Raw genomic sequence first — 12,066 nt, 5'->3', positions numbered from 1 at the left:
GAGTGGATTACTAGGATTTATAAACCAGATGGGACTGGCTCTTTTATGAGATTTCTAATAAGTATGAATAAAGTTATGTAATAATTATTTTAAGTCTTTATGTTGAAACAGAAGCTTTTAAATAGCCTTAACTTCCATAGATGTTGTTTGCTTTATCTTTGCTTGTTACCTATTGGGCTTCAGTCTTCCAGGTCATTGTTTTACCCAGTTACATAATTAGGGAGCTTATTTTTTTTCTCTCCATCAATGTTTAATTCATTACTTATAAATATGTATTTCTAATGCCTGTAGGTTACCCACACCTTCAGCAGAAATAAGAATTTTTCTGTGCCATAAGGTAGTACAGGGTTATAACAATGAAACAAAGCAGCACATGTTCAGTGATTTTTAAAACTTGCCAATCATTTCTGTGCTTGACTGTATTTGTTTGCAATTTTTCCTCTATATTACAAGATTTTTTTTTTTTTTAGTAGTGTTCTTATTTTCACCAGACAACTTTGCTTCTACTAAATATTTTTGCTCTGTAAAGGAAGCAACATTTACAGTCCCTTGATCTGAAAAGAAAGCTGAAACTACAAAATAGGAATTGGGAAATTCGCAGCCAAAGATTGTGTTTATTTCCTTTTCTGAGTGTTCACTGTGACTGTTCCCAGTTTCTGATCATGTACAGGATGTGCCAGCTTTACATTGCAGGCTGGATACCACAGTAAAGGGAGCAGGTACTAGGGGAGCCAAGCTATAGAATTCACCACCATGAAAGAAAATGCATTTATTTTCCTTAGGTGTATTTTTTTTCTCTAATTCTATCACAAATGTATGTGGCACTCTTTTTAAAGGGAAGATTAAAGAAAGGAGGGTGGAGGGAAATCTATACTTTGAGATTAGGACTATATTCAGAAATTATGGTGAAAATGTCTGCTAAATTGAAACTGCTTTTCTTTTGCCTTTCCTGATATGTAATTTCACTCACTAAACAATTTACTATGTCCCCTGTAAAATTAAATGACATTTCATTTTTCACATATGACTTTTGCTTGTTAAGGATTATAAGGTAGTTTAATTGTGGAAAAAGCTAAATAAATATTAATGCTTTTGATCAAAATCGTATATATATGAATTTGCAACGAGAAAATTTGTTTTAAAACAAAATATGAATGTGAAATATCTTTGGAAAGAATTGCTTCTCCTAAAAACTACTGTCAGCATCTGTAAGAGTCATATTTTTATTAATGAACAAGGATAACAGGCAATCCTACAGTAAAATGTAAACTTATCTGTGGAAACTTATGTCTTCTACAAGTTTCAGCAAGGAGGCAGGAGGAGGTGGAGGAATTCCGCGATTATGGAACAGATGGAGAAAATGTACTTATGCTGATTTTGTTGTGTTGTAGCTCTTTTGTTTTGAAAACTCTGGACTTCACTGCTTGGTCTTTGAATTACATTCTTATGTCTCATCTGTGAATATAAGCAAATTGATTTACCTCCCACTAAAGGAAGTTCTAATTCTTATTAGTCCATTTCATTCCAGAAAAAACGTGGAGTATAAGAAAAGGTTCAGCATCCCACAAGCTAACAAATTCTTAAAATGAAATTCTGGGGTTTTAAATAAGTAATTTTATACCTAATAGTCTCTGAAAGGGAGACTCTGTTTAATGTTCTTGTAAAAGCTTATGGGTTTTGAGATATTGTAATGAAAGCTGTATTCCATAATCCTGTTAGCAATTTTGATCCCTTCTTATTGTGCTCTTTAATTATTTTCTTGCTATGATTTCTGTTTGTTTGTTTGATTTCCTTTATTTTGTTGTTGTTGTTTTGCTATTGTTTGGTTTGATTGCTGAATTTTTGTTTGATTTTGTGGGGTTTTTGTTAGTTTGGGTTTTTAGCAGAGGCCAGTGGCAGGTGTTGTTTTACTTTTATTTTCCCCTGGTCTTTCATTACAGTAAAGATCAGAAGCATTATTGCTGCAGCAAAAATTGGGGAATGATATAAATGATAGTATAAAATGCTGGGTTTAGGTTAATGTAAAGCATCTTTTTGGTCAAAATTTTTGGAAAAAATGTTAACTTCAGAGGAAAGAAGGAACTCTTATCCCAAAAATATACAGCAGAAATCTTATGTGATGCATGTTGTGAAATGGGAAGAATTAATGCTCCATAATTGTAATACTTTTTGCAAAGTGTGATGCGAAATTTAACATGAAATCCTTTGTAAAATATTCAGTATACGTAAGTTGGATTTTTAGAATATGTGGATACACTTACTTTTAAAGGTATTTTTTCAGCTTTTTTTTTTTTTTTTTGTATTTATCAAAGCAATGAAATTCAGAGTTCAGAATAACTTTATTTTCCTTTGAAGATCTCCTAGTTGATATGTTGGGGGTTCTTGCCAGCTACAGCATCACTGTCAAGGAGTTGAAGCTTTTGTTCAGCATGCTTCGAGGGGAAAATGGAATCTGGGTAAGCTGTGATCAGATAAAGCATTAAGTATCATTCCATTAGAGCCTGAAGTTAACATAAACTGTCTCCTGGGACATATAAACTTGAATTTGTTTTCTCAAGTTGACTGAACATATGTTCAAGAAGTATTTTTGCTAATTATTTTAAAGTTAATTTGCTCTGTTGTTTGAAAACTGTCCACTTTCCATTGTAGCTTACAGAGTACAAAAATGGTTGTATTGACTTTTGTGCAATTTCCTTTCTTTCACAGCCAAGACATGCAGTTAAATTATTATCAGTCCTTAATCAGATGCCACAGAGACATGGGCCTGATACCTTTTTCAACTTCCCAGGCTGTAGTGCTGCAGTAAGTTCTCAACCAAAATTCTATAATTTCAGGAATAAATAAATAGCTAACTGCTCATTTGCATTTCCCTTCATTTGGTTTCAGAAATTCTTGAAAAGGAAATGAGAAGGGAAATACATGTTTGAGTAGTGTAGACATTGCCTTCCATAGATTTACGATGTATTCTGTGTTGTTGAGAAGTTGCACTTGTGAGGATGGAATATCAAGCAGCAGATTTTGGTCTGAGGAAGTTACTGTGAAAGAGAAACCTGAAAATTCCAAAGAAGAGTGCTATTTTATTAAAATAAAGTAATCCATATTATATAAAGGAGAGAGCTGAGAAAAATCAATAAATGAACTTGTCCATGTCATCACAGTTTACAAGTGGCTGTTTAGTCATAAATTTTATTATAAAGGTTTCATCTTCTCTGAATTCCATCAACTGTTTCCTTTCCATCAGGGCAGTGGATATAACTTACAATGGTGAAATTATATTCCTTTCCAAACCTTCCCAAGTAGATATTCTCTCTTCCATTTGCTGCATGTACTTTCAAAAAAAAACCACCAAAAAACCTTACAAATAAATTAAAGTATTGTGTAGAGATTTATAGATTATTGAGAGAGTAAATAGAAATGGTTAATATGGGTAATAGATAAATCTGAGGTACAGTTCCATTCTGGTATAGAATGGTAGGTATATGCTCAGGTAGAACGTGGAATCTTCTAGCAGAAAATAATCCTGAGATTCCTGTTTTCTCATGCCAGTGCATGAAGGCTGCTCTACCTGCACTTCATCCATCAATGGCACTGATAATTTTCTTTAAGCACAAACTGCTACATCCATTCCTCATGAACAAACTTATCAGAGTAGCAGATTGCATCTGGGAAGTAAACTGGCTGATAATCACTGTTTTACACCTGGGTTATTTTTTGCTAGATTAGGTCTTTGATCTTGTTTGATATCCAGCCGTATAAACAGATGTGTCAGCAAAATGCATAAGGTGGATTGTGTAAAGAATTAATTACTAAGTTTTGAAAGGGAAAGTTTCATTATCTCCTGCTAAATTAAAACCACAGTTAACATATCTTACAAATACATGCACCAGCAACACAGGTGTTGCAGAATATGAATGTCTACAGTGACACATACTGCTTTGACATTTCTGGGCTTCAGAGGCACCTGATGAAATTTCTTTCTTAAATTTAATTTTTTATCAGAGGTTCAAAAAACATTTTAGAGAAGAATTTCAAATATTCCTTCTTGTCCATAGATGTGCATCAATAACAGGAGTTTTTGATTGAAATGCAGAGTCTCTTTACTTTGATTCCAGGAATCTTGTTTCACATACTACTCGTGATGAACTGCACACCTGTAAATCAAGAAATATAAGTTTCAAATTGACACTTCTTTATTAGTGCATTTTGTATTGCACTATGAAGTTCTGGAGAGGATTCATCCTCTGAAGTAGACCATGGGCAGAAATTTATAAAATGACCCAAAAACCAAAGGGATTCTTTAGAAGAAAGAGACTGGACAGGACCTAGTTCGCTAGCACTGAGTTTGTTTTCTGGTGTGATGCACGAAATTGACATCAGACAGAGAAACAGCATAACTTTCAATCAGCATTATAGATTTCACGTTGGCTCTCTTTAAAGTTAAGTGCACGCTCCTTGTATATCCAGGACTTCGGTGGCAGTATGAGGAGCCAAGAGACTAGAGATATGCTGCTGAGAGGTGCTTCATTTTCCCAGCTGTAGGGCTCTTCCCAGTACTGTATTACATCTCTACCAGTCTGTGCAGGTGCATGTTAGTCACTCCAGTTGGAGGACACTTGGTGATAGTACTACTCTGGGGTGTTGTTCCCATTCATCATCAAGCAGCTCTTCTGCTTCAGGCAGGAAACTGCCTCTCAGGAGGCAGGAGCCATATCCCAGAGGTGTTCCTTGAAATGTTTAGTTTTAGTTTTAACAATGAATCTCTATTTTATGATGTGTTGGTTAATTTGATTTTATATTTAAGATTTTAATGAGATTAATAATTGTTAGAAGCTGAATTTTTAGTTTAGTTTCTGAAGAAGTAATTTTTCTTTTTGTTCTCTTAATATTGCCCATTCACAAATTTAATTTTATGTCCTCTATTGAAAGAATTTATTTAGTTAAAACTTAAATTGTTTTAAAATAGATAGAAAAGTAATGCATTAATTCAAATGCATGATTTTCCCCATATTTCATATTTGAAAGTTAAAGCAGATCTACAGATCTATCTATACTGACAGAGGATTTTAGAAAGGTATTACTTTTAACAGTATTTCTCAAAAAACTAATAATTTGTTTCTTTTTTTTCTTCCCTCGTTCCAGGCAATTGCATTGCCTCCTATTGCTAAGTGGCCTTATCAAAATGGGTTTACTCTTAATACCTGGTTTCGTATGGATCCACTAAACAATATCAATGTAGATAAGGATAAACCCTATCTCTATTGGTAAGTGCCTGATAATGCTGCAGTTATGGTTTGTTCTGGCTTCCTAACCAACAGTTAATCTTTCTCATTATTTTTAGTCCCTGACATGCTTTATCCCTACCCCTGCCAAATATCTGAAAATTTTAATGGCTGCTCATTGTATATAACTCTTAGAAAACCATTTGTCCTTTTTGCTTTGCAATTCAGAAATCCATGGATTCAAGACATGTGCCTTGTAGATAAATCATAAAATCTAGTGTTGTGGTTTCTTTAGGAATTCTAAAGTATATTATTTCTTAGAGCTTTAAATGGAGAATGTTGTCATATTTTCTGTTTGATGGTAAGGATTCTCAGCTGAGGTAAGTACTACAAAATAAATCTGTTAAACTCAGAGTGCACAGTTTGCATGTTAGCTAAATGTAATAGAAATTAGATCTATGGATATAAAAATGGTTAACTGATGACCGGTTCCCCAGAAATGTGAAAATGTAATGTCAATGTAACGTGTATAAAAGAAATTGAATATACCAATCTCAGAAGGAAATCACAGAGTGTGTCAAGTTGGAAGGGGCCCATCACAATCATTGAGTCCACCTCAGCTCTGCACAGGACCATCCTCATCACACCACGTGCCTGAGAGCATTGTCCAAACACTTCTTGTATTTGGCCAGGCTTGATGCTGTGACCGCTTCCCTGGGGAGCCTGTTCCACTGCCCAACAACCCCCTGGGTGATAAACCTTTAACTAATATCCAATCTAAACCTTCCCCAACACAATTTCAGGCCAGTCCCTTGGGTCCTGACACTGGTCACCAGAGAATTTAGATCAGTGCCTGCCCCTCCTCTTCCTCTCACAAGGAAGTTGTAACTGCAATGAGCCCTCCTCCAGGCTGAACAGACCAAGTGACCTCACTCACTTCTCATACAGGTTCCCCTCCAGGCACTTCACCATTCTTATGGCCCTCCTTCAGCCACTCTCCTATAGTTTAATGTCTTTTTAATATTTTGGTGCCTAAAACTGTTCCCAGCACTCAAGGTGAGGCCACCCCAGCTCAGAGCAGAGTGGGACAATCCCCTCCCTTGCCCAGCTGGTGATGCTGTGCCTGGTGCACTTCAAGGCACTCCTGGACCTCCTGGCTGCCAGGGCACTGCTGACTCGTACTTGACTTGCAGCTAACCAGGACCCCAGGGCCCTTTGCATGGCACTGCTTTCCAGCATCTCATTCCCCAGTCTGTTTGTCCATTCAGGGTTTCCTCATCCCAGGTGCAGAATCCAGCACTTGCCCTTCTTGAACTTCCTGTGGTTGGTGAGTGCCGAGTCCTATTTGTCAGTATCTCCCTGCAGGGCCTCCTTGTCTTCAAATCAGTTAACAGCTCCTCCTGGTTTTCTACCATCTGCAAGTTTGCTTTTATCCCTTAGAGTCCTGTGTCCAAGTCATTTGTGAAAATGTTGAAAAACACAGGACCCAAGATGTAGCCCTCCAGACTTTGCCATGACAGGAGCAATGCAAATTATTGTTATTTTTATATAATAGGTTAAGCCAAGGTATAATTAATAATTCAAAATAGGAAAAATATCCATCTAAACTCTACATAGGTTTCAGACTTTGCCACATGAAAGCTTATGTCACACACAGCCACCACCAAGAGAAAGACACCAACGCAATTATCTGTTTTCTTTCAACGTCCTTTTTGGTCATGTAATATCTTTTCCAGTTTAACTAGGTGAAAAATGTGTCATATAAATAACTCAAGTCTTTAGGTGAGTGCAGTGCCTTTGTGGTGTGAGACAGCAGTTCCGTCAGTTCAACCATGATGTGAAAACTGATTCTTAAAAATGGAGAAGGGAAGCAAAGAAATGCTTTCACATTTGCCAGGTGTGAGGGAACTTTGCCACTGTTCTGTTATTAGGGACATGCTAAACCCTGCTTTAAGAACTGTATGCCAGCTTGGTTTTTTTTCTAAAAAAAGTAGCTTTAAATATCTCTGAGTATGGTGTTGGGCAGCTGCTGGCAGTCTATTAACACTTGTATATTGGAACAGTATTGTAGCTATCTTACCAATTATAAACTGAGTGTGACAATCCTGGAAGAAAATTAGAAGTGTGACACTTCCAAGAACAATGAGTAACAACAAGGCAAAGCAGTCAAATTCAACGGGTAAGGTTCAGAATTCTGTGGCAGAAAATTCAGTATAAGCCACGTAACATCATATATCTAGCAGTGGATAATGGGTACCATGCTTATGGAATGAATAGCTATATGTAGAAAGCAGGAATTACAGCAGGATGTTAAGAATGGTTGTAGGTTACCAACTGACCATAAAATCCATTTTCATTGTTCTAGCTGAAAAAGCTAATGTAATCTTTTTAAGGATAATCTGAACAAACAGAGATGATAATAAAGTTGGTGTGATCCCTTCCTGAAATCCTGGCAAAAGCATTACTGGAATGTCATTTACAATTAAGACTTTCTACTTCTTTTAAGTGACCATAGGAAAAACTGGTACTATTCGGAAAACACTTGGGAGTGAACTGTCCCTCGGAAAACACATTTTATAATGAATGGTTTTTTTTAAATCTGAGATCCAGTGGGTAGACTGGAAAATCAGAAAATTCAGACTTTTAGATTCACAGTACTATGGTTATTATCAAAATTATAAGACATAAGAAGGTAATAATAATAGTAATAATAATAATCCTTATCATACTTTAAAAGATTGTTGGAAATGTTTCTTTAAAGATAAGGTATAGATTCTTTGTCATAAAGACCTTGCAAATTTAGATATTTAGGGCTAACCTTAAGCACATTCAAGTGGGAATTCTCTATCCCTTAAATTACTTTACTTGTTCCTGCTAAAAAAAAGGGATGGGTGACATAATTAAGGCCTGGAATTACATATGACCAATCCAGATACTTAGAGCTATTTCTTGAGTTTTTGTTTTTTTGTTTGTTTGTTTATATGTGTTTTTTATTTTCATTCTTTTTTAAGAGGTATTTTCTTTCAGATTATGTATCAGGTTCTTTAAAAGAATTCGAAGGTGAACTGAGGCTGGTATGTTAGTGCTTTTTGGCCATAAAAAGTCCGAATGCTTCTACAAGCATTAAACGGAGCAATGGCTAAAATTTCTGAAACTGTGTTCTACATTTTAGTTTTACAGATGTAGAGACAGGGGAATCAAGCTGTCTAGTATTTTCAGACCTTCTCTAGTAACAGAGATAATGCAGAACAGTTGCAAAAGCCTATAGTGAAATTCTAAAGTTAGTAGAAAGCAAATTTCACATGCACCTTTCAGGCAAGAATGAATTGATATCATCTCAATATCGGTACTATGATCATGTTAAATTGCTCATAAAATCCTAAGCTAAAGAAACTGGAGTCCTAAACAGTTCCACTGGTGGAAGGAAGAATACCCTCTTGCTGCGGAAGTGTAATAACATTCAATAGCTGCTTTGAGAAACTGGCTGAAATGAAACATCTTTGGATGTGGCAAGTTCTGCACATGTAGGTAATTGGTAAGAGAGCTTTGAGCTTTGGAGTATCCTATAGAGCAGTCCTAGCTTACATTACCTTTGGCAAGAAAGAATATGTTAAGATTTAAATTATATAGTAAAATGTTGAAGTAAAAAAACACATTTGAGTACTCAGTTCCTTAACTACTCTTGTATTAGAAATCTAATTAACTTGGAGGAAAAAAAGTAAAATCTTGGCTAAGTTTCATGTTTATAAAATCATTCATTCTATTTCAAGGGAAAAAGCCTTGCTAAGAAATGAGCAGTTTTTCATTATTTCATTGCTTTCTCATATTCGTGTGCTGAACACCAGGAAGTTACACACTTAAGGACAACTCAGTGTTTAAAATATCAGAACCAGTTGGATTTGACCACAGTGGAGATAAAATCAGCCCAGTAACCAATATGGATAGGAAAAGGAGAACATTTGAAAGATTTAGACATTTCTTCAAGAGATATTCTTTATTTCAAAATGCTTTCTAGCTCTTGTTCGAAGTATTAGGATGCATTTCATACAGTGGTAATAATGTTTTATCATGTAAAAACATGATGTTTACAATGGTTGGATGTTGGTAATTTAAAAGAAAATATTATATTTGACATCTCTAATCAAATAATACAACACTGTCAGGATGTGGTGAATTTCTGTATTGTTTTATTATCCTTCAGAATGGGATTCTGCTAAAGGAAACTATTTTAGACCATTTTAGAGATGACTTACATTGCTGAGAAACAGATTTAGCATTGTGAGAGTTGCAGTTACCTGCTGAAAAGTTATTTGAATGGCATAAGGCCCTAAGGAGATAAATCAAAGTCTCAAACTATCTCACAACACATTCAGTAGCTCTTACTGTGAAAGCTGCATTTTAAGTTTTTAACCTTCATTTTATTGCACTAAATTCAGTGCTGTGGTTGTGCGGGTTTTGTATATGGGTAATGCAGATTTATGTGTGTATGAGTGATATTCTTCCATGAGGCTGTTCACTGCTCCTTTTGTTGATGGGTAGAGCTGCCTGTAGGGTTATTGTGGAAGCCGATTATTGGCATGATCCAGGTTAAAAATAGTCTTCAAAAGATGCAAAGGAATGGCAGTTTTATAAAGTGTTTTCAATTTTGAGGTCAGTGATAATGGACAGCATATAATATTTCTCTTCATTCTTGGGTTATATCTTACGTTTATTTAGAGAGGACATTGTACGTTTATTAAAGAAGTGCTTTTTAATTTTTTTTTCTGCAAAGAGTTCTCTGGAAGCCCTTATTAAAGACAGTGGCAGGGAATAATGCTTCTTTTCAGCACAGCAGCTTGGGGGAAGAGAAAGCTGTGTACAATGTAGAGAAGCAGATGAATGAATGAGGAAGACAGTCTGAATTTGGAAAAAAAATTATATACTACATATACTTTAAGATTGGAAGTAGCAACTTCTGTGCAAGGATTCATTAGGGTGCAGAAAAATAATCTACTACACCTGTTCTGTTTACTCTGTTTTTAAAATTAAATAAAAATATCCTAATTCAATACAACAAAAGTGGCTTTCCAAAATCTGAGAATTCGAATGTCTTTTTTTTACCTCCTTTACAAATGCCCTCATGGGACATGAATGTCTCAGCCCTGATCACCTCAGGGTATAATCACAACGCCTATCTTGTAAAGAGTTTATTTTTTTTTAACTGTCATGGTTTATCAACTATTTTTTTGACAATGACCAAAGAGAAAAATCGGATTTCTCCTTAAATAATGCTGTAGCTTTCTGAAGATGGAATAAGTTCCACAAATATGAAAATTTTTCCATGTTAAAATCAATATTGTATATTTGTAGTAGGGTAGACTAAGAATAGACTATTTTAGCAGCTATTAAGGAAGATGAAATTTGAACTTGGTGTTTGCATGTACCTTTCATTTCTTAATATTTCTAAGAAAAAAATAGTAAAAGTGTTTGAAGAAAATGATGCAACAAAGAAACCATTTAAAGTGTTCTTTCACTAACATAAAATTATTTTATAAGTCAGCTACATTAAGAGAATAAGAAGGTATTAATTAGTGGGCTACAGGACTTTGTAGAAGTACTCAAAATTAGTAGTTTTTTTTCTTTATATTTTCAAGGCTTCATTTCAGAATTCATAGATTAAATTCACCATCTAGACCTTGTATTTCAGCCACTGGTTATTTATTAAAGTCTAGAAGTGTTATACAGCGTTCTCCATATTATTGATAGCAAACTGCTCTTCATTGTACTTGGCTTTTCAGGAGTGATTAAGCAGCATAGCTGTAGATATGGACTTGCCTTTTTTAGATTGTTCAGTGAATGGCATTAATGAACTTTCACCAGTTACAAAGTTGCAAAGTATTTTTTAAGAAGTCCAGAATTGCTTTTTTAAATGCTTTTGATTTCAAATATGAAATGTACGAGCTTTCACATTATCTATCTTTATGATATTTGTCACAAGAAAGCTTGGAAATCCTTGTTAAGCTTGCTTTCTTAAAATTGCAGTCCTTTATCCATTTGACAAATGAAAATAAATCTACAACTCGTATGATTAAAACTTCATATATCATTAGCATAACTTATTCATGTCTTGAAAAATAATTCTTGTGCATAATTATCTTGAATCCAAATTTATATGTCATATCAGCTGCATTGTTCTCTGAACCCCTCAAAACTACAAGGCATCTCACAAGAGTTGTGTAATGGATATTTCTTCACAACTATAAACAGATGTGTATTTTAAATGATTAATTAAGAAGCTGAGGATGAAATGTGATAGACATTATATCTACTGTCTTGTATTCTAGGAAAAAAATGTACTGTTTTTTAAATTGTAGCCTGGATTCAGTTGAGTCCTGAAGGTGAGTAGTTCCCCAAAAATGGTGGAAGAAAATTAGATTCACCATTCTGGATACAAATTTATTTTCTTCTTCATGACAGTTTAAAGTAGTATTTATGCCTTTTAATTATAAAATAATATCCCTTTTCTCAATTTAATTAACAATTCTTTCTTTTCAGTTTCCGCACTAGCAAAGGTGTTGGGTATTCTGCTCATTTTGTTGGCAACTGCTTAATAGTTACATCATTGAAGTCAAAAGGCAAAGGTTTCCAGCACTGTGTGAAGTATGACTTTCAGCCACGCAAGGTAAGCAAAATGGTGCTTATGGTAAAGAGCAGTGCTGAAGATGTGCAGACAATGTGCCTCTGGGAGGAGGGCTAAAATCCCTTTAGTGCTATAGTGTTAATCATAGTTCCTCATTTATAAATAACTGCTCTAGTGTTCATGCAGAGTTGCAGTTCAGAATCAATTCAAGAGAAATGTAATAATCTA

At 34.9% G+C, this 12,066-nt stretch overlaps 1 protein-coding gene across 5 annotated transcripts in view; it reads left to right on the top strand.

Moving 5' to 3' along the window:
• Positions 1–12,066, top strand: part of NBEA (neurobeachin) — a 451,486-nt gene that overhangs the window by 82,964 nt on the left and 356,456 nt on the right. For all 5 annotated transcript variants that reach the window (XM_021541930.3, XM_021541926.2, XM_021541925.3 and 2 more), the window contains exons 3-6: positions 2,356–2,456; positions 2,707–2,802; positions 5,140–5,261; positions 11,754–11,880. In XM_021541930.3, the coding sequence (XP_021397605.2) occupies positions 2,356–2,456; positions 2,707–2,802; positions 5,140–5,261; positions 11,754–11,880 (446 nt within the window). The remainder of the gene's footprint in view (positions 1–2,355; positions 2,457–2,706; positions 2,803–5,139; positions 5,262–11,753; positions 11,881–12,066) is intronic.

Source organism: Lonchura striata, chromosome 2 (genome assembly GCF_046129695.1).
Source record: "Lonchura striata isolate bLonStr1 chromosome 2, bLonStr1.mat, whole genome shotgun sequence".
In the NCBI taxonomy this organism is placed as follows: Eukaryota; Metazoa; Chordata; class Aves; order Passeriformes; family Estrildidae; genus Lonchura; species Lonchura striata.
Note: the sequence above shows the minus strand (reverse complement) of the source record. Positions and strands in the feature narration are given on the sequence as shown.